At 34.6% G+C, this 21,646-nt stretch overlaps 6 protein-coding genes across 6 annotated transcripts; 5 read left to right on the forward strand and 1 right to left on the reverse strand.

Annotated features, from left to right (window-relative positions):
• Window positions 1-9,124: 9,124 nt before the first annotated feature.
• Window positions 9,125-11,597, forward strand: Tsp_03463 (cAMP-dependent protein kinase catalytic subunit beta). Its single transcript, XM_003379764.1, has 8 exons — window positions 9,125-9,199; window positions 9,582-9,644; window positions 10,249-10,476; window positions 10,541-10,750; window positions 10,828-10,923; window positions 11,024-11,146; window positions 11,245-11,409; window positions 11,472-11,597. Exons 1-8 carry the CDS (start codon window positions 9,125-9,127, stop codon window positions 11,595-11,597), a joined length of 1,086 nt encoding a protein of 361 aa, XP_003379812.1.
• A 1,931-nt stretch (window positions 11,598-13,528) lies between these two features.
• Window positions 13,529-15,854, forward strand: Tsp_03464 (legumain). The gene is made up of 9 exons (XM_003379765.1): window positions 13,529-13,666; window positions 13,726-13,823; window positions 13,930-13,987; window positions 14,079-14,164; window positions 14,260-14,357; window positions 14,517-14,620; window positions 15,028-15,351; window positions 15,410-15,583; window positions 15,726-15,854. The coding sequence occupies exons 1-9, from the start codon at window positions 13,529-13,531 to the stop codon at window positions 15,852-15,854; spliced, it is 1,209 nt and encodes a 402-aa protein (XP_003379813.1).
• Window positions 15,855-17,913: 2,059 nt separating this feature from the next.
• Tsp_03465 (conserved hypothetical protein) lies at window positions 17,914-18,312 on the forward strand. The gene has a single exon (XM_003379766.1). The coding sequence runs from the start codon at window positions 17,914-17,916 to the stop codon at window positions 18,310-18,312; it is 399 nt and encodes a 132-aa protein (XP_003379814.1).
• Window positions 18,313-18,384: 72 nt separating this feature from the next.
• Window positions 18,385-18,723, reverse strand: Tsp_03466 (conserved hypothetical protein). Its single transcript, XM_003379767.1, has 2 exons — window positions 18,603-18,723; window positions 18,385-18,572 (listed from the first exon to the last, which is right to left on the reverse strand). Exons 1-2 carry the CDS (start codon window positions 18,721-18,723, stop codon window positions 18,385-18,387), a joined length of 309 nt encoding a protein of 102 aa, XP_003379815.1.
• A 121-nt stretch (window positions 18,724-18,844) lies between these two features.
• On the forward strand, window positions 18,845-19,964 carry Tsp_03467 (conserved hypothetical protein). Its single transcript, XM_003379768.1, has 3 exons — window positions 18,845-18,868; window positions 19,008-19,066; window positions 19,634-19,964. Exons 1-3 carry the CDS (start codon window positions 18,845-18,847, stop codon window positions 19,962-19,964), a joined length of 414 nt encoding a protein of 137 aa, XP_003379816.1.
• Window positions 19,965-20,247: 283 nt separating this feature from the next.
• Window positions 20,248-21,223, forward strand: Tsp_03468 (conserved hypothetical protein). Its single transcript, XM_003379769.1, has 2 exons — window positions 20,248-20,475; window positions 20,516-21,223. Exons 1-2 carry the CDS (start codon window positions 20,248-20,250, stop codon window positions 21,221-21,223), a joined length of 936 nt encoding a protein of 311 aa, XP_003379817.1.
• The last annotated feature ends 423 nt before the right edge of the window (window positions 21,224-21,646 follow it).

Here is a 21,646-nt window from a genome sequence, read left to right on the forward strand (position 1 = left end):
TCTGCATTGTGGGCAATAAAACGCTTCATTGGAATAATCTTCCACTTGATTAGCAATTTTAATTGATCCACGTTTTAATAGGTAAAGTTATAAACGAACTACATACGCGTGTGTGTATGTGTGTGTGCGCGCATTTTATTATTTGAAAACGATGTACAATTTTTGCATAACAATGAACAAAGCTTATGCAAAATAAAATATACAAAGTGAAAAACACTTTTATTCAACCGTTGTATTGTATGTAGTTGATTCTGTAAAGAGAATTTGATTACAAATTGCAGAATTTATTTTGTTTGACTTGAGCGTGTTGTATTTTATTAATTGAGAAGAAGAATGAAGAGAAAATGCGCATGAATTTGAATTGCAATGAAAAATTTATTTCATAAAATATGCAATTTTTTACGTCATCTCTGCTCACTGGTTGATTGATATCAACTTCACGTTGTATATACATCTGTGTGCGTGCTCGCGTTTATGTGTGTGTTTGTGGTAGAAAAGTATTATTACTTTTAGCTTTTTAATAGGTTTTCTTGGATCATTCTTCAAATATTCTACATTTGAATCACGTATTAGCAAATTTGCTAATAATACGTATTCCAGTTTTTGTTACTTTTGAAAGAGGTATATATATTTGAAGAAAAAAGAAAAAAAATTAGCAGGCAGTCGGGTTCAACCAACAAACCAATGGCGTATTCAAGTTGGAAGTTCCTATGATAGTTTGTTTCAATCAATAACTTCTCTCGCATCAATGTCGTGCATTTGGCGTTCAGAGAAGGTGCAGTGAAAGTGCTCTGGTATGCTTGTAACATTTTTCTTCTTCTTATTTTAATTTTACATTTGTACAGTAAGATGGGTTTTTTTTTGTTTGTTTGAAATTCGAGATTGGCGTGTGAAAATTTTTTTCAATTTTTCCACAAATTTGACTGATTTTTCTTGAAATATTATCAATTAGTTTTTGATCGGGGAAAGATTGAATTAATTTTTCTCTTCTTTCGACACTTTGGATTAGCTTTCGATTGAACAGCCAACCTTTTTGATTCTAAAGTACAATTTCAACTTTTCACAATTTATTCGCCATTTTTTTTCTCATTCAATATTCACTCATCAATATATGTTGTTGAAATTAACAATTTTTTGCAATTGTTTTACTTTTACAAAATTTTTTTCAACTCTAATCTAATTGAAATGTATTTCTCTTTCCGCTTTCGGTAGTTGTTGATTTTCATGATTTATTTTTTGTTTGAATTCAATTTTATTAAAAATTTCAATTTATTATCACTATTATTTTTAGAAAACATCAACAACATCAACAACAAAAATAGCAGACGAGAGTTTATATTTACTTTTGAATATTAAAATTTTTTCATACACATGTATGTATTTAACGTGTGCTTTTTTTTAACGTTTAATTTAAATTGATTAGATCACAAAAATAAAAATTTGATTGAATTTTTTTTCTTTACTTTTCAAATTTTAGCTCCAGTAGTGAATTGAAATTTTTTTAAAAGTTGTTTTTCCTGCTCGCAGTGTGATTGATCGTTTACGTTTGCGTTTATATTTATCTATTGATTGGTGTTATTCATTATTCAAGATTAATAAATAATTGATAAGCATCCATTTTGGATTTAGTTTTATGCTTTTTATTTAATTTGAAAATGTAGCATTAATAGGAGCGTTTCATTTTACTCTAGTATATAATCAAGTGTATAGTTGGTTTTTTTTTTCATTACTGCAATTGTAGTATAGTTGTTTTTGTAATGATTGTCATTCAATAGCAATTAACAGAGAAACTTTTATAACATGAGAAATATTATTATTATTATTGTTGTTGTTGTTGTTGTTGTTGTTGATCGAAGAGTTTTCAAATGTGTTGTATATTATTAAAATTTGATATTTTATGGTAAATTTTTTTTGCTTTTTCTTCTCTTTACTATTCACAAGCAAGAGAGCCAAGAAGAGAGATTTGTTCGCTCGTCCGTTGCTTCTTCACTGTTGTTTAAGTTGTTCAGCTTTCCGCCCTCCTAATGGCGTCGAGCCAATCAAAAATTTAAGTATGCACGAAAAAACTATCTATCATTCAAAATTGACTGCATGGTTTTTTTTCTCCTCGTCTTTTCGTCTGCTTTTTCTTTTCAAAATTTTGGATGAAAATTTTCATTTTCATTTTTTTCCCTCCTGCTCATCGTTGATCCGTCAGTTTCCATTCATTATTCATCATTTTTACTGGTTTAGCAGCTTCAAGTCAACAATTCTTCTCCGCTTTAAATTGAAAAGTTATAATATATCGATAATTTTTATTAAATAAATTTCACATGTTTATTTAATTTATTAAATACATCTCTCTGCAGGCGTTTCGATGATATTTGTAATTCAATTAGTTGATTTTCATTTCATCGGAAAGTTATGCATGTAGAATGTTTGAAAATTTGTTTGTCTTTTTGATTGCATAATTTTGTTTTCTTAAAAAATAAATATTATAATAGCCGAGTATGTGAATGAGAAAAATTTTCAGCAATAAGAAATAGTTGACCGTGTTCGGTGGTGCATTGACACGACCAAGACGCGGTGGTAGTTTGAGTTTTTGAGCATTTAGAAGCGATCGATTGGAACTGAAAAATACATTTTCTGTTGTTGTTGTTGTTGTTGTTTACTGTTATGTCGTGATTGTAAAAGTGAGAATAGAAGGAGGGAAAAAAAAGGAATTTTTTTTTCTACGTTCGCTTTCGATTGAGAAAATTAATTGTATTGATAAACGCGAAAAAAAATGAAAAAAAAATTTCTGTTAATCGTTGAATTTGTGTGTAGCGAACGAGTGAGTGAGAGAAAAAAAACAAGCAGAGCTATTTTTATATATTCAAGTATTATTTTTGCATATTGACAGTATGGTTGGACCGGTTTCAGGCCGTCCAAAATTAGGCGAAGACGACGAAGAAGCAAGCAGTGCTGTCAGACGATCGTATGTTGAACAACATGTGGTTATGCTAACCAGCTACAAGATCAGCAAGAACTGTTACTGGAACTGCCATTAAAAACTTACTGGTCAACAACATTCTTCTTCATCTTTTGGTGGTGGTGGTGGTGGTGTGCTTTTTCTTCACATCGTCCACTATAATGGATACATCATTCGACGGGAGTGAAAGTAAATAAATAAACAAACAAACAATAAATAAATAATATTTTTTTTGTTATTATTTTTTATTGTCTTTAAAATTCTATACATTTAAAACGACGGGTTAGTAAAAAAAATAATGTTTGTTTTTCTTTTGTGTGAGTGTGTCGTTTTGAATTTTGTTTTATTGTATAATACAGTTAGAGTGTAAAATTTAATTATTTTAAATTCATTTTTGTTTTACTAAAAGCAGCAGTTATTGACAATTGGAAAGTTGTTGGATGCTTGCTTGCTTATAAGTTGGTTAGTTGGTTGGTTGATTGGTCGGATGATTGGCAGAATTGTTGCTCATTTTGATCAAGTGATTGTTTATTATTGGCAAGCGGTTTGTGCATGCATGTTGTCTAGAAGCTATTTTATTTTCTGTTGTTTCACTCCAACTTCAACTCTCATTCTCTGTCTATAACGCGGTTAGTTGGTTTTGCTCGCTCGCTTTTCGTTGCTGTTGCATTGGAAAGCTCGTCTAGCCATCCAGCCAGTCAGCTCGCTAGACAGCCAGCCAGTCAGCCAGCCAGTCAGTCAGTCAGCTCCCCACCCCAACTGACAGCTTTTCTAGCTGGATAAGCGATACTAGTTGTTATTATTATCGTTGTTGTCGTTGTCGTTGTTGGTTTGCCAGCTTGTAAAGTAAAACATCGTGCGTGCGTGCGTGTGTACTTTTAGTTTTATAGAATTATTTTTCTGTGTTTTGCTTAACTGTTGCATGTGAAATGTGCAAAATTTGTCAACTAGTTGGAGAAAAAAAAAGAATTTTTTTTCTTCTTCTTTTTTGCCCGTCGTTTAACCGAATTCAGGTTGTGTTTTATAAATGATTAAAACGAAAAAAGAGAAAAAAAGAATATCGAATTAGCATTTTAGATTTACCGGTGAACAATAAATAGGATTAAATAATTAATAATTTAATAATCGAGAAACGTGTTCGCCGTGAATATCTTTCCACTTGAAAATCGCGTTCTGCTTGGTTTTTTTTTTGGGGTGGGGATAGAAGAAAAGAAAAAGAGAAAGAAAGAAAAAAAAGCACACAGTGCGTTAATTTTCAGAATCGCAGAAGAGCACGCTGCGCAGTTTCGCCAAAAATATGACTTCGTTTCTTCCGAGTCGTTTTCAAAGTTTCAAAGACAAGAAAAAAGGCGCCCAGTCGGCGTCGACCGCCGCTTCCGCCTCCGCCGCCGTCGCCGCCGCCGTCGAATCGTCCAGATCCGACTCCAGCGGTGACCGAGACTCCACCAGTTAGTTGTTTTTTTTTCTTACTGTAATTTATTGTTTCAAGTAGAGATAATTCATCGGACGTCGTTTTTTTTTCTTCTTCTGTTTATAATGCATATTGAAATTTTTTTTCATTCATTTTTATCTCTTAATTATTTTAAATTATTAATTAATTCATTAATTAATTAATTATTCATCAAGTGATTTTATTTTATTTTATTTTTTTAATTTGATTTGATTTGATTTGATTTGATTTCAAACGAGTTGTACTGGGAAAATAATAATCTTCTTCATCTACATTGACGTCGAGTCGCTTGGTTATTGTCGCTCGTTAGCAGTGTAAACAAATTAGCAACCAATTTTGTGAGCTTGTTGATTATTATCCTCTATCTGGGATGATTATCATCACCATCATCATGATCATCATAACAACAGTATTTAGTAATAATAGTTCTAGTGAAACTGCAAAATTATCGAAATCAATTGACTACGTTGACGTTGATTTGGATTTTTGCCAAAATAATTTTTACCGTCTTTTCATTTGAACATTTCAAAATTTGGATTCAAGTAAAATTATTCGAAACTAGTTCCAAGTAGAAAACTTTTTTCCACCATAAACCAGCTCATTATACAATGTACAGTATTGGCTTTATTATTGTTATTCTTCGTAGCATGTGTTGTGGAAATAGTCAACCAAATTTACCAAAAGACCAATTTATATTAAAATTTCTTTTTTTTTGTCAATTATTATCCTTATTACCATAATATTTCTGTGTGTGTGTGTGTTGGGGGTGGTTTAATTTTTGTGAACGTTGCCATTTTTTTTGTTTTTCTATTAATACTTTTACAGTTGAACATTTCTGCAAATAATTTCTATCGATTCTATTAATGCGCAAACTAATGGACGTTGGAATTGCATTTGTCAATTTTGAACATGTTCATTTTTTCGATTTTCTCCTCAGCTTAACTACTATTGAATTCGAATATATATATATATATATATATAGCATTGTGGACATTTTTTTTCTCTCTTTCTCTTCCAACGCATTTTAAACAATTTTCTGTGATAAGATTTGACAGAAAATTTTTTACTTTTATTTTTTCATTTCATTTCATTTCATTTGATTTCATCGTATTTTATACAATATATATATGTGAATGGAATGGTGGGGTGTTTTTCAATTTTGTTCAAATATTTATTACACAAACTTTGAATCGACGAGAATCTTGGGTGCTATTATAATTCGAATCAGTTGTTGTTGTTGTCGTTGTTGCTCTCTGCTTGATGTGATCTATTGAATGGAATAAAAATTTAAATTTAAATTTAAATAAATTCTGTCACATTCACTACTACTCTGTTCTATCATAATGTTGTTGTTGTTGTTGTTGTTGACGATGATGTTCATTATGAAATTCGATCCGTCTCGAAAATGTTCTTCACATTTGAATTTTTCTTTTTCCAATATTCAAAAAATTTTTTTTCAATTTTTATTGGTAACCAAAAAAAGGAGTTTCAGTGGCGGCCGCGTGTGATGATTTGCGGTGGAAAAATTAGCCAGCCAACCTCCGCGTTGGCTAAATTTCATTTGTTCACTGGCAAATTGTTAAATATTTATTTTTCCGCTTCAGCTTGCCACACGCGGATCATTGAAAAACAGTGACGTCGTCGCTTTGCGAGTTGATAATATTCTCACCAAAATTGCTTTTTTTAAAATATCCTTTTCTTTCTTTTTTCCCCTCTTTGACATAGCATATTCCCATATGGATAATTTTTTTTGATAATATAACCGAAGAAGATACACAAACAAGTAAACAACACTCGTCCGAGGAAGGAAGAAATTTTTTTTTCCTTATTCAAATTTCAGCCGACGTGTTGTCAGATTAATTATACAATAAAATGTGCGTATCGTTGTCTTCACTGCTCAACACACTGTCCACAAAGCTGTTTTCCGGTGGACGTTTCAAGCAGCACGGAAAAAGTGAGAATAAAATTTTTTTTCTTCTTCTCATTTCTTTTCAATCCCCACCTATTTTTTTAATTTTTCCCCTAATCGTTATCAATGTGCCAACATTATTTGACATTTATTAATTATTCTACGTTGCGTACAATTTCAAAGCATTTGTTTGGTCTGTTGTGTGTGTGTGTGTGCGTGTGTGTTTCTGTGTATTACTACTTATCCATTAGCCGAGAACCGAGATAGCGAACTGCCGAATCGAATCGTTGTTTCCAGCGTGTTCGCCGAATTTCGAAAACATTGATAGAATAAAAACAATAAATAGTGCGCGTCAATTTCTCTCACTCAATAACGGTACTGTTCGACAGTTTTAATGCAAATTTGACAAACTTGATTGTTCTTTTATCTACTGTACTGTAAATTTTCCTCTCTGGTCAGTGTTCTTTCGAAACTCGACTATTTTTTTTCTTTTCGATCTTCACGTAAAATATTTTTTGTATTTTTATTGTTATGTATGATTTTTTTTCTTTAAAAAAACCAAAACATAAAATAAGTGAAGAAATTGATGTAAAAATTTGAAAAATTTTGTGCTTATATAAATAGCTTCAATTTCAACGAAGAAGATACTTTGTTATTTAAAAAAAGTAGAATAAACTGTGTGTAAAAAATGTGCACGCGTTCTGGTTGTTTTCTACAGGTCTGACAAGGTTGTTCAGCGCTGTGCTTGGTCTCTTTTTGCTACCAGTATTTTTTCTGTTGCGTTGATTTTTGTTCGTAATAATATTTGCAGTTGTATTTTTGATGCTTAATCGTTTCATTACCGACTAACTACCTTTTTTTTGTTTAATGATCATCTAGCAAGTGGTAATAATTTTCTACTTTCATATTGTTGATAAGTTGGAGAGGGAAAAAAAATACCCTACTTCTTGTTATTACTATAGTGGAAAATTTTTTCCACTACTCAGTGTATATTTTTGTTTAATCATCAAAAATAGGTGTTAAAAATAATTTGACAACAATGTTTGCTTTTCACGTTTGCGTTTGTTGTGGCGTCAAGCAATTTTGTTCATTTTTCAACTCTTAATATAATACACAATTTATTTCCGTGTAATAAACAAAATCGAGATTGGGAATTTTTATTTTATTTATTCTTTTTGCATGTTGATTCAATTTTCACAATCCTAATCGTGCGTGTGCGAGTAATCGAAAACACGAAAATCAGTCTTTGATTGGTTATAATTATGTTTTTTTTTCTCTCTAAATTTTGAACATTAATTCAAAAAGCGGCAAATGTAGATCAGTGTTTCGCTAGACACGAAGTCAAATTGGGCTTTTCTTCTTTCGGCATGGACAAATTTGCATTTTGAATATTTGTCTACAGTAACGATAGATCAAACTGTCATTTATCACGCGCAAGTTGTGTTCGTTGGTTAGCTTTTTGCTTTTTCTTTTTTTCCTTTTTCAGCATTTTATTTTCCTTTTCTTTTCAATTTATCATTGATTTCCATTATTATTGCTAATTGATTTTTTTTCTTTTTTTTTCAAAAAACTCCAGTTGTTTTTAACAAGAATCATTTTAAAAAGCAAATGTGCGTGGGTTAAACTTTGAAATCGAATGTGAACAAATGGAAATAATATTTAATAAAATTATTGCATATTTGATTGAATTGGAATTGATTGAACAATTCTTTTTTTTCGCTTTTTTCACTGACAATTGACGTTCACAATCACGGGCAAAAGTTTCACTGAATGTGGTTGAAAAGTAACATAAGAATATGTGGGAGATTTGATTTTCTTTCTCTTTTCTTTTTTGGATTTTCATGTTCTATGTAAATTTTATATTGTAGAAATTAATTTTGAAAATATATAATAAAGAAAACACTCGACGGCAGAGATGACGGATGATAAGATCAGTTTTACGGTAAAATAGATTAAGCATGTTGACGATTGCTTGGTTGTGTATGATCTCAATCTGTGTGTATTGGCTGAGCTGAGAAGGGAGAATAGCACTAACGCGGGGTATAAATTTTGCAAGCGATCGATCCAGTCAGTGGTCGGACGAAGCGTTGGAAAATTGAAATCGTATTTTAGCTTTGCTCAGATAACATTAGCTCGGCTAACAAGTAGCAACACTGCCAAGCAGCAGCAGCAGCAGCAGCTTGTTGGAAACGCAAATGCGTTGCCACCGTTATTGACTATTGTTCCACTTGACAGTGTTTATAGGCGTTGTGGTTGTCGGCTGCTGGTGCGCTGCTGTGTTTTATTTCCTGCTTCATCTGCTTCTTCTTTTTCTTCTTCTTCTTTTTCTCATGCTCATTCGATGAATTTCAGCGCGAAATTTGTCTCTACACATATTTGAGGAAAAGTTTTAGCCAAAAAAAACCCCAAATAACAACAACAACAACATCATCGGCATCATTATTATTATAATTTCTATATATATATATACACATGTAACACAGTGATTTGCATCATAACAACACAACCTTGTAACCACAGCATAAATTTTGAAATATTTCTCATTTTCTTTGCATACTTTTTCTTCTTCTTCTTCTTGTTGCTTCTTCCTTTTTCTATTATTCAAACAAATTATTAATAAAAAAAGTACTTCCTTCATGTTTCGAAGCAACAAATTTCAGCCTGATCCAGCAAGTAAGTTCAATTTAAAAAAATATATATTTATTAAAATAATATATTCCTTTCTTATTTCACTTGTTCACTTGTTATTATTAGTGAATTTTATTTATTTTTTATTGCTTTTTGATTGTTATTCTATTCTGTTTTGCTTTTTTTCATGGTTACAGTCAAAGAATTTCTCGAAAAAGCCAAAGAAGAATTCAAACAACGATGGGAAGCACAGTCTGCAACAGTAAGTTGAATGAATTTTTTTCTAAAATTTGTTTGACTTATTATTAAATTGTAATTGAAAAATTATTTAAATAACAATGGGATTTCTCTATTTAAATCTTTGTTTATTTTTTGTGAAATTTTATTAAAATCTTTTTCAATATGTGACTTTTCACAGTGGAACACAAACAGTAACAATAATAATAATTATTATTATTGGTTATTTCTACAAAATGAACAAAATAGCTAGAAAATTTTTATCACTTTTACATATGTATATTGTTATCGAGACGTTTGCAAGTCAGCTGTCTATTTTGTTTTGGATATGCGACATTATTATTGGTATTTCTATGATCTAAATATAGAGGCAGGTCGATAATGTCTGAAAGTGGGATCGATTTTAGCGTAGTGTTCTTGGAAATCTTTCGCTGACATACGTGATGCTTGCTGTTCATCATTTGTTCCATGTGTGTATTATCACCACGACGAGGAACAGCTTTTTTCATTTTTTTTCAAGTTTAATTTCACTTTTCTAATAATGAATTGATCGTTTATTATTTTGAAACAATTTTGTAGCTTTTCAAAAATTATTATTACCGTTGTTGTTGTTATTGTTATAGTGAATTTCCGATTTATAAAAGTAATCAAGATTGTATAGGAGGTAAACAGCATTTCAATCTCAGTATAACATATATCTCAGATTGAGACGCAGCTTTTCATTCTTCTTCTCTTAACATTGTACATTAATTTCAATTTGAATAAATCCTACGTAAACGTACGAATTTGATTTTCAAGTTTTGTAAAATATTTTGTGTGAAAAGTAATCAATTACAATTGTATTAAATATCATTTCATTCACACTTGATGACCGTAGGGTGTGAAATATTGTTCCGATGATAAGCGGTTTATTTCTCAGCTTATTATTATAAATAAAAATGAATTTTCACTTGTGAATTTAAAAAAAAATGATAATTTTCTTTTTTTTCCAATCCAATTAAGCATGCTAAAAGTTTGTTATTTGTTACTGATTTATTCGATTGTGTCAGTTTATTAAACTTTTTCATTTTTAAGCAAACGGCAAATTTGGACGATTTCGACCGGTTGAAAACTTTGGGCACCGGCTCTTTTGGTCGCGTGATGCTTGTGAGGCACAAGCAAACTCAGCAGTATTTCGCTATGAAAATTTTGGACAAGCAGAAAGTTGTCAAATTGAAACAAGTGGAACACACGTTGAATGAAAAGCGAATTCTGCAATCGGTCAGTTTTCCATTTCTTGTCAATATGGAGTTCGCTTTCAAGGTGAGGATACTTTTGTTTTCTATATAGTATTTTTTGGTATATTTGGTTTTATTTAAATTTTTAGGACAATTCCAATTTGTACATGGTGCTGGAGTTTGTCAACGGTGGTGAGATGTTCTCCCACTTGCGGCGTATAGGGCGGTTCAGCGAGCCTCATGCCCGATTCTACGCAGCTCAGATTGTGTTGGCGTTCGAATATTTGCATTCCTTGGATATAATATACAGAGATTTGAAACCTGAAAATCTGCTGATCGACAGTCAAGGCTATGTCAAAGTGAAATGATTTCAAAATTTATATACTGTATACTTTGTTTTCTTACTTCATTAAATTTTGTCGAACCTGCATTTCAGATAACTGACTTTGGATTTGCCAAACGGGTGAAAGGTCGGACGTGGACACTGTGCGGCACACCTGAATATCTTGCACCAGAAATTATCCTTAGCAAAGTATATAGTATTTTTTTTCTTTAATTAATAAATTGTGTAATTATCAAAAAAAAAGGAAAACTATTTTCATAAATTCTTCAGTTATTTATTCTTTCTTCAGGGTTACAACAAAGCGGTTGATTGGTGGGCAATGGGTGTTTTGATATACGAGATGGATGCAGGGTATCCGCCTTTTTTTGCTGATCAGCCTATTCAAATTTACGAAAAAATAGTATCTGGAAAGGTAAATAAAATCTACTACAACATACATGTGATTGTTGTTAAATGAAAATCAACCACACTACAGACACCATTAGCAATGTTTTAATGTTGTATGTACAGATTCGTTTCCCTTCGCATTTTACCAATGAATTGAAAGATTTGCTCAAGAATCTGCTACAAGTAGACTTGACAAAACGATACGGCAATTTGCGAAATGGGGTAGCTGATATAAAAAATCACAAGTGGTTTTCTAGCACCGATTGGATTGCCGTGTATCAGCGGAAGGTAAAATATGACATATTAGTAGTAGTTAGTAATTTGAATTTGTAAATTTGGAATTTTTTAAGATCGAAGCTCCACTTGTAGCAAAGTGTCGACATCCGGGCGACACTAGCAATTTTGACGAATACGAAGAAGAAGCGTTGCACATTTCACCGGTGGACAAATGTGTCAAAGAATTTGCTGATTTTTGAATTTATAGACTCGCCGTGGATTTCAAATCTTTTTTGTTAGTCGTCGTATTAAAAACAGAAAAATATTAATAATAATAATAATAAGACAAAAAGAGGCAAATTCATTTTGCGGACTATTCGTGCTGCTGTTGACTGCTGCAATTGTCGAGTCAGTCTATATAGCCCCTAAATAATAAGCTTGACAGTAAAAGAAAATCTAAATATATATCACTGTCACAAGGACGCGTACAGTAGTCAGTCAATCGGTCAGTCAGTGAGTCATGACAGACGATGGTGCAGATGCTCAACTTATTTTTCTTTGTCATCATCGTTGTTTCTTTCCTCTTTTTTATTATTGGAAAAATTATTGCATATATATATATATATAATGCTAATGTTGAATGCAAATGACCAACAACTACTAAAAGTATACTTTCTTCTCCGAGCGTCCACGGGCAAGCTTTGTACTTTATCGTACAGCTTTTTTAGATGACAAAAGTTCTTCATGTCGTTTGTGAATTCTTATTAAAAAAAAGATGAATTTATTCATTCGACTTTACCTAATAATAAATTTTCTGCTGATCAAAAATTTCAAGATCTAAAAGAAACATCATCTATCTTTTGATGCTGCTGCTGCTGATTGCTTCTTTTATTCACAAATGGGGAAAAAAGTTTTCTGCTTTTATCAAATTTCAATTACAACAAAAGTGTACAATTTATACTGACGAAGAAAATGATGGCCCACTGTTCGAATGAATGCCAGCCATTATTCGCTTTTTCATCAATTTTTAGATTATTTGCATATTTCACAAGATCAAACAACGTCTTCACAACATTGGTGGTGATCAGTTGAAGTGATATTGGTAGAACAATCAAGCCAAATTGCCCACTATTTTTTGTTTTCCAAATTCTGTGTGTGAAGGAAATTGAAAAGCAGGTTGCTTGGAAATTGCAATCCATACCATATCAATTGATATACACTGGAGAAATGAAATCCATATTAACACTGCATGGTAGTCGTATGACCAAATGAATATATTATAACTGCTAATGAATTTCACCAATTCACCGTTTGTGGTAAGTTTTTTGTTTTTTTCGTCTATAGTTAAATTATGTACAATAAATATAAATATTTTTTCAGAAGTGATAAGTAAGAATTTTATTTATTACTGATATTTTTGCATGAATGAAAAAAAGAAAGAAAATGAAATTTCAAATATTGTTTACAATGCTTCCAAATAGCAAGTGATAAAGCAAAGTTTTTCTCTGGTAATCGGAAATGTTGGAGGTGCTGTTCCAATTGGACAGTTTATCAGTGTGTGCTCTTTTGCTTTTTATCTGTTCATTCAATATGTATGCGGATGAGATTATCTTTTGCAAATAGTAGTTGATCACGAACAGGAGGACAGTCGAATTGTTCGCCGGTGAATGGCTAACAAATACAGATATCAATCAGTTGAATATATTATGCATATTTTGCTTTCAACCCAGTTGTCCAATGTTTTTTTCTTTCATATTGTTTGTTGTTCAATGCAATATGAAATGAAGAACAGTAGAAGAAAAATTGTCGACAACTGCTGTGTCATTTGTTTCAAATGAAAAATTACCCCTCTACCTTTCTTCCCTTTTAGCCAATCTTCTTGCTCAGCTTTTTCCTCTTCTTCTTCTTCCACGAGTGATGATGTTTTGCATTGTTTCTTCAAATTCCAACGTGTGATGTATTTCCAACAAATGTTTATGACGATGTAGCTGAAATATACATGCATATATATGTAACTGGGGAAAAAAAAAGAAGTTTCCTCATTTTATTGATCTCTGATCTATGATGAACTGAACATCACGGGAAAACATTTAAATTCAACATTCTTCTTCTTCTTCTGTTTTATTTCTTCTCATTTGCAAGTTCGTTTTAATATTTATTTTTTTCTTACTTGTAGAATTTCTTGTTCAACATGCTGTCGATTTGGTCTTTTCTTCTTCTTCTTGTCTTATTCAAATCTACTACACTGGTGATATCGGACAAAAATCCAGGCCAGAAGTGGGCTTTGCTTGTCGCCGGCTCCAACGGATGGTACAACTATCGACATCAAGTGGGAAAATAAATTCATATTTAAGATGTAAAGTTTTATTCATTTATTTTTGCTTTTAGGCAGATATTTGTCACGCTTATCAAATATTGCGCAAACACGGTGTACCCGACAGTAATATTGTTGTGATGATGTACGACGATATTGCTTATAATGAAGAGTAAGAAAATGGATGCAATATTTTATTTGTTGTCTTTTTGTTTAATAATAAATTCTGCATGATGACGGTAAAGTGATTGAATTTGAATATTTTTTTTATTTTTCAGAAACAAATTATCGGGAAAAATTATCAACCATCCTGACGGTGTGGATGTTTATCAGAACGTACCGAAAGATTATATTGGAAAAGCAAGTTACTTGTTGAAAAAAAACACACTTGCACACTTTTCTTCTGTAATAAATTCATTTTCTAAAGGATGTCAATGTGAACAATTTCATGAAAATTTTGCTTGGTAAAGAAAAAGAGATGCAACATATTGGAAGTGGTAAAGTAATCAAAAGGTACGGTAATCAGCTCGCTTGCTGTTCAAATGGAATATGTGAACTTTTCTTCCACCATGAATAATTGCATTGCATTGTAAAAATTTACATTACAGTGGACCGGATGATCATATTTTTATCAATTTTGTCGATCATGGTGGCAGGGGAATTTTGTGCTTTCCTGAAGGAGAAGTGAAAGAAATTTCAATTGAATGTGAAAAGAAATTTACTTGCTAATTTACATTTCAGATGACCATTGGAGAATTGAATAAAACTCTCACAGAAATGCATCGCTTGAAAAAATATGGTCAAGTACTATTCTACTTTTTTTTGTTTATTTTTTTTCTTCTTAAATATTTAATATCTATTTGAGCAATGGACAGTATTAATAGTAATCTGTTTTTCAGATGCTCATTTACATTGAAGCTTGTGAATCAGGCTCGATGTTCAAGAATGTATTGCCGAACGATATTAAAAGTAAGTAAATTTATTGTAAAATTAGCGACGAGTTGAATTTTGAATATTTCAAAATTCTTTCATCAAATAATAAATTCAAAAAATTAACAATTGACGGTAAAAGTTTTAGTGTGTAAAATAATAATTGTTCGATGAGTAAAAAGTTAATGCCGTTAGTTGTTGATTGCTTGCTTCTTCTTCTTCTTCCTCTTTTTCAGTTTATGCCACAACAGCTGCCAATGCACGAGAAAGCTCGTACGCGTGCTATTTTTCAGAAGAATTGGAAACTTATCTGGGCGATTGTTACTCTGTCAATTGGATGGAGAACAGTGATAAAGTGCGGTTGTTGCAGACAACAGTTTTGCATATGGAAAAATGAAAAATCCCAAATTTATTATTAAATGATCAAGAATGTGCGATTTGTTTAGGAACTGCTTTGGTTGGAAACTGTCGGCGAACAGTACAACATTGTAAAATTCGAAACGAACACCAGTCACGTGTCAGAATTTGGCGACCGCAGCGTTAGTGAAGATTATTTGTCAGATTTTCAAGGGGAGGAGATATTTTTCAAATTTGGAAATTCATTGTTTTTACAACTGCTACAACAGCAACCGCAGAACAGACGACCACCAAATGTACATTTGGATGCGGTATCAAGTCGTGATGTACCGTTGGAAATATTGAAACGAAAAGTCAGCAAAAATGGATACGAAAGTGACGCTGCACGACAAAATCTTCACTCATTGCTGTTGGTGAGTCCATTTTTTCATAAAAAGATAATAATAATGAATTTATTTATTTCATACTCAGAAAAGAAAATATGTCGATGAATTTATAAATCAAATGGTTGTTGAAATTTCGAAACATTTTCACCTCAACCACGACGCTATGCTGACCAAACGAGTTGCTGATGATGTAGTGGATTTCTACTGCCACACCAAATTGGTTCATCACTTTAGTCGCAACTGCTTCTCGTTTAGCAAAGTAAGTGGTATTCCTTTTATTGAATCCACTTGACTTATGAATAATAATTTTAAAATTTAACGATCAAAATCAATTTTATATTATAATTCAAATTTTTGAAATTTTTTTAAAAATTCTTACTTTTATTATTCCATTTTTTCAGAACACATATGCACTGAAATATGCGTACGTTTTGACGAACCTGTGCAATACTGGAATTCCTGTCGATGAAATTTTGATTCGCATGGAAAAATCATGCAAAACTGCTAAAAAATATTCAAACGTAGTCTAGCTTAGCTTATCACTGACGAAGCATACCGTTGACAGGGCAGCAGCAGCCCCAGTTGGATGCTTTAAAACGCAGACATTTGAAAATATCGAACAATAAATAGCATTTTTTAAATCTATTATGTAATATCTAGTTTTATTTTTGTTGTTTTTTAATGGTAGAATATACGATTTTTGTTCTATTTCTTTTTTTTACAATATACTTTTCTCAACTTGCTGCTGTTTTATTTCAGGCACGTGTATTCTTTTTAGGCATGAGTGAAAGCAATCATCACGTGTAGTTTGTCACTTGATTCTGTCCCAATGAAGATGCACTGTTTTGTATAAAAATTTTACGGTGCAATAAAATGAAAATTAAAATTAATTAATTCTCATGAACACAGATTTGCCGCCTAATGGTGCAATTCATGATTGTTGAGCATTTTGCAGTTTTAACTTACGTTCCAAATGAATCGAAGCAAATTCAGAAGCAGGTGATTAAAAAAATTTCAGTTTATATAGCAACACATTCAACATTGAAAATGTTATCCGAGAAATAGTTATGCAAATAATGTTCACTATAACGTTCGTGAGTCGACATTGCCCCAAAGAAGTAGTAGTAGATTGTTAATTATTGTAATGATGTTATTGAAAATTTTCAGCATACTTTAACGCATAATGAAGTAATAATCCTCAGTACGATACAAATGGCAAATCAATCGAATTGATGTGTGCCCAGTGATTTTTTTGTTCGTTGTCATTTCTACTCGTCCATGTACAAATGAAACGGTAGGTATTTTTGTGAATTTTCATATTTTTGTTTCGTAACTCTCAACGTTGTTGTCTATTTAACGATCCATAATTTATTTACATGTCTTTGTTGGTAATTTTGTTTTGAAAATCTACTCTTAATACAATGCACTCGTTGTTAATAACTTTTAGAAATTTTCTCATTTGCATACTTGCTCTGGAAGTGAAAATTACGTTTTCATAACTACTGCTTTACGTTTTGATTTTCATTATTAAGCGACGTCTGTTTCAAAGTAAACATACTATTACGGATCGCGTCACAAAATTTTGCATAAATGTGCTATGGAATGTAAGTAATTTTCATATTTTGCATATTAGTGCTATTGACTTTCGTACCTATGTTAGTTAGCTGGACAACTGAGTCATTTTACACTGTTTGATGATGGTAAGAACTATTTTACAATTTCCTTTATAAATATTAAAAAATAATACAAATTTTCTTGTTTATTGTTATCACACTTATCGTTTATTAAAGTTTCCTGTTGCCGTTGTCATGAAATTGGAAAAACTTTCAAAAATAATACATTTGATAATGTAGAAATAATCAATTTAGTGATTTTACTGATTGTTCAGAGTATTACTCATTTTATATTTTTCAACTAATGACGATTTATTGAACAATATTTTATTGCCACATCAATGCAATCATTGATAGAAAGCATGAAATATGCTGTTGGAAAATGAACTACAGAAAATTACTTTTCAGATCAACCCCACCTGGAGGCATCGAAAGTCGAGAAACGCAGGAATGCCCCAAGGCTGAGCCAGGTCAAGAGAAAAGTTATATTAATGAGATGGAATTGCCGGCGCGATCAGTATGACTATTAGTTTCGTGTGTGAACATTTGCTCTCGATATCTAACCTGTTGATGCCTATTATCATTGTTCTGTCATTGTATCAGAACATAACTATGCCTTTTGAATTTGGTGTTCTGTTCATCCATGAACATTTGAAGCTCTTTGGTTGTATTCATTCATTTCCTTCAGCACAGTTATCTTGAACAATGACAAATGATTTGTCATTAGCGTTTGGTGCTTTGAGTTGGCTATGAAGCAACGTCTTGTGCATTGATCATATAACAAAGAAGGGATGGTTGAGTGTACAACCGGAATTCTGTGGAGCCAGTATTCTGCCGAGGACACTGAAGTGTGAATTGGTAAAGGCAAGAAACTGCAACGGCAGATATGTTTGACTCTCCTGTCAGATGGAGAAGCTGTGGAAGATGTGGCCTTGCAGTGGATGCCAGTTGATTTTGGCATTCATCGTGGTTGATAATGCTTCATGGCAGACTTACGTTCATGCACCTTGCCGCCGCTGATACAATTGTTGGCGACAACAGCAGAGCCTGCTCAGACTGGTGTCTGGAATTCATGCAACGATTACCTGCATGGCACCATTTAGCAAAGCAACCGTTTCAGTTATCATGGCGAATGGATTTGTCTTCGGACGATCCACTATCAGCTGAAATACGTACCTGGCGGCAATCAAGAGAACACCTGACATTTGCTACAGGTAGAAATTCTACGAGTTATCATCCCACAACAAATGAGCCTGTACATCCATGCTTTTGGAGATGGCTTTCTGCGATTTCAAGCAATGATTCTAATTTTTATTGCTTCCCCAAACATTGTTTTTCCTTACTAACACTTTTGTACGTGCAACAAACCTGGTAATGCCGTGATGAACGGCAAATACCTCTACTAACATCTATGACCCATTGCCAATGTGGAAACCCCCTCTGACCTCTAGTTCTTCAGTTTATCAATATGCTCATGCTGGTCCTCCAATAAATGATTATCATATCTTGAAAATGTAGTCCCACCATTAACAAGCCTTATGCTATGGATACCAATCGATACTGTCCACATGTAAGTTGAATAGGAAAAGTCAACATACATGTGACGCACATTCAAGCCTTGTTCTGATTCCTTAACTGACCATACTCCTCAGAACCCTTACAAACCCTGATGCCAAACAACAGGCAGGCATTGTATGTACCCTTTCCAATCCACCCAGCATGATGCAGGAATGTCGTTACTTTTGCATGATGATTTTACCGCAGACCTTTGAATTGTTTTCCGCATAACATCGGCAGAATGTAGAAGTTGTATCCCTTTTCAAACAAGAGACCAATTTGTTCTTCCCAAGATATGACGACCATCAAATGTTGCTGTTGCTTTTCATAACAATGTTGCACGCAGCTTAATGGTTTTGCACCATCAAAAAATGGTAAGAATTTCTTTATAAGTATAGATGTTCTTGTGTATAGGACACTAACCGTATGTGAACTTTTTGGCGCATTTTATATGAATAATTTCAAATTGTTTGTGCCATAATGTCGAGATGAGGTATAGAATTATTTTTCCAGATCGCATTCAGTTTTGGTGCATTTGTGTTGGGTCGAATAGCGCTACTTGAGCGTTGTTTGTATAATATAGAAATTAATCTATTCTACAACTGTCCTTTTAGTAACAAAGTGCCTGTTTTCTTGATTGACGTCACTAACAGTAACCTCAGATAACGCTCTATGAATTCATTATTCTATGAATATGAATTTTGTTCTTAATTATTTAGCAGTATTAAGATTGAATTTATCAGTAATGTACTTTTCCTTTTCTTAACCACATAACTTAACCACATTCTTAATGCTTAACCCACATTTGAGTACTTGCTTCAGCTAAAAGGAAAGAAGCGGCTCTGATATGAGGAGCTTGCTGATGATGTGGTAATGGTCTGGGAGGTTACAGGCTAATTACGTAGTAATGCAATGTTACGTACTAATATGAAGTGTGTAAATAAAAACGTAATAAATTTCATCGTCTCGTTTAATAGCGATGTTCATGATATTTATTTTACTGCGCTATTACTGATGGAAAATTAGGTTGTTCTTCCTGAGGCAAAGTAAATAGTCATTTGCATAATTTACTTATTATTATACGTGTAACAACCATTGCTTTACGGCGGCGTTGCTCATTGCAGGTCCGGCTGAGGTAGACGCAGAGCTGCGGCAGTAAAACCTCCCATCCCACCCATTTCAAAGACCGTCGGCGAGGACCGCAGGTGGCTTCTGGCGATAGACCCTCATGACACGACACGTCGTTACCCAATTAGCTATTGTTCGGGTCGTCTGGTCATTGATCCAAGGGGACGCCGGTCGCTGATCATCCGTTGGTGCAGCGGTTCAAATCCCGCGCGTAACGAGCCGTTGATTTACAGAAAAACCGCAAGCCGGGGGATTGTCAGCAAGACAATAGGGGATCAAATTTCAGTTGACCCACCCCCGTGCTCTCCTGCGGCGAAACCCTTCTATATATTGGAGCGGTAAAGACCGAGAGGGGGCTCTTCGATCTTTGCGGAGCGAGAGCGGTGACCGACGCGGAGACGAGTGGTACGAGTAAAGGCGTGTACAGAGAATGTCAGCAAAAAGACGAGACTGAGAATGCGAGAAAGACCAAGCGCAGAGCGACGGCGGACGAACTGGCGCGAACCCGGAGGCAGACCAGCCGACCCCACCCGGTAGGTCGTTAAAATGGGGTCCTGTCCGGGAACTAGCGTCGAGGAGAGCCGGAACTACTTGTTACGGCCTACCCCCAGCCTTTTCCCCAGAGATGGACCCGACCGAGTGGCTGGACGCGGTAGAAGACTTCTTCGTTAACAATGTACCACCCGCACGCCAAGCCGCCAGCGCTCGCCTGCTTATGATGGAAGCCGAGCGAAGTGAGCTTTTCCCGGCCGGGTCGACACGGGACATCTCCTGGCAGGAGCCCTGGAAACGTCGCCTCCCGGACACCTACTGCCAGAGCGAGTCTCAGATGACCATGACGGACGGCTCTAGGGTCCGGGTCGTCCACGAACCAGACCCGGTAACGCGTCCAGGCGTTGGATGGATGCGCCTGGATTACGGCAAGCCCTCGGGAAGTACCACTGGAGGAGACCGTATGGGAGGGACCCGACACCGACAGCGTACAGCTGGAAGCCTGTGAACGCGCTCTGGTGGCCAGAGCGGAGTGTTCCGCGCGGAATCGGCGGGTCCTACGCAGCTTACTCCGGAGGTACGGGAAGGTCATCTCGTGCGGTGAGGCCGACCTCAGACGAACGAACCTTGTCCAGCACCGCATCGAGACCGGAGAGGCCCAGCCGGTGAAACTGCCACCCCGCCGCCTTCCCCAAGCCCAGCGGGAGGTCGTGGATCACCTAATCCGCGAAATGTTGCACGCGGGGGTAATCGAATTACCCTCAGGCCCCTGGAGTTCACCGGTAGTGTTGGTTCGGAAGAAGGACCCTTCCCTACGGTTCTGCGTTGACTACCGCAGACTGAACGCTGTGACGCGCGTTGACGCCCAACCCATCCCGCGCATAGACGATACGATAAACGCGCTTGCCAGGGCCAAGTGGTTCAACACGCTCGATTTGGCGTCCGGCTACTGGCAGGTCGAAGTCGCGGGAAGGGACCGGGACACCCCTGGGGCTCTTCCAATTCCGCGTCATGCCGTTCGGACTGTGCAACGCCCCGGCGACGTTTCAGCGTTTGGAAAAAGCGCTGAGGGGACTGACGTGGAAGACGTGCCTCGTCTATCTCGATGACATTATCGTCCTCGGGAAGACAGAGGAAGATGGCCATGCGCCTATCTTAATACACAGGAAAGCAGCCCATATGAAACTCCGTTGAAACGGATCGACGATGTTTGAATTTTGGCACAGGAATGTTTTTCGACATTGTAATGAGGTATTCGTTCACATTGCATTTTGTTATTCAATATTTCGTTGTTTTGGGCAAGTCGATTTTCCTTAATTTTCGGTCCATTTCGAATAAATTTAAAAAGGTTATTTCAATACGAGTTGAGATGTGCATAAAGTCTTCCATTTGTTAGTTTTCCACTGACTTATCTCATTTAATCGACCAGTAGAAAGGAATTTTTCAAGTTGTTCCTGCCAATATTTATTAAAACCTGAGTGCTTATCGTATGCTTACTGTACGTTTGATGTTTCGAAAAACAATCATATCAT

Source organism: Trichinella spiralis (genome assembly GCF_000181795.1).
Source record: "Trichinella spiralis strain ISS 195 chromosome Unknown Scfld2, whole genome shotgun sequence".
In the NCBI taxonomy this organism is placed as follows: Eukaryota; Metazoa; Nematoda; class Enoplea; order Trichinellida; family Trichinellidae; genus Trichinella; species Trichinella spiralis.

Excerpts from the sequence above, each read along its gene's own strand:
- Tsp_03465 (XM_003379766.1), top strand. The coding sequence starts at position 17,914 with ATGCTTCATGGCAGACTTACGTTCATGCACCTTGCCGCCGCTGATACA.
- Tsp_03467 (XM_003379768.1), top strand. The coding sequence starts at position 18,845 with ATGGTTTTGCACCATCAAAAAATG. Across the intron at positions 18,869-19,007 it reads TTTTGCACCATCAAAAAATG|ATCGCATTCAGTTTTGGTGC; the intron begins GTAAGAATTTCT and ends TTATTTTTCCAG. Across the intron at positions 19,067-19,633 it reads GCGCTACTTGAGCGTTGTTT|ACGCAGAGCTGCGGCAGTAA; the intron begins GTATAATATAGA and ends CGGCTGAGGTAG.
- Tsp_03466 (XM_003379767.1), bottom strand. The coding sequence starts at position 18,723 with ATGCGGAAAACAATTCAAAGGTCTGCGGTAAAATCATCATGCAAAAGT. Across the intron at positions 18,573-18,602 it reads GCCTGTTGTTTGGCATCAGG|TTAAGGAATCAGAACAAGGC; the intron begins GTTTGTAAGGGT and ends GAGTATGGTCAG.
- Tsp_03463 (XM_003379764.1), top strand. The coding sequence starts at position 9,125 with ATGGTTACAGTCAAAGAATTTCTCGAAAAAGCCAAAGAAGAATTCAAA. Across the intron at positions 9,200-9,581 it reads GGGAAGCACAGTCTGCAACA|CGTAGTGTTCTTGGAAATCT; the intron begins GTAAGTTGAATG and ends GATCGATTTTAG. Across the intron at positions 10,924-11,023 it reads CAGAAATTATCCTTAGCAAA|GGTTACAACAAAGCGGTTGA; the intron begins GTATATAGTATT and ends TTCTTTCTTCAG.
- Tsp_03464 (XM_003379765.1), top strand. The coding sequence starts at position 13,529 with ATGCTGTCGATTTGGTCTTTTCTTCTTCTTCTTGTCTTATTCAAATCT. Across the intron at positions 13,824-13,929 it reads GATATTGCTTATAATGAAGA|AAACAAATTATCGGGAAAAA; the intron begins GTAAGAAAATGG and ends TTTATTTTTCAG. Across the intron at positions 14,621-15,027 it reads ATTGCCGAACGATATTAAAA|GAACTGCTTTGGTTGGAAAC; the intron begins GTAAGTAAATTT and ends CGATTTGTTTAG.
- Tsp_03468 (XM_003379769.1), top strand. The coding sequence starts at position 20,248 with ATGGACCCGACCGAGTGGCTGGACGCGGTAGAAGACTTCTTCGTTAAC. Across the intron at positions 20,476-20,515 it reads CCATGACGGACGGCTCTAGG|GCGTTGGATGGATGCGCCTG; the intron begins GTCCGGGTCGTC and ends TAACGCGTCCAG.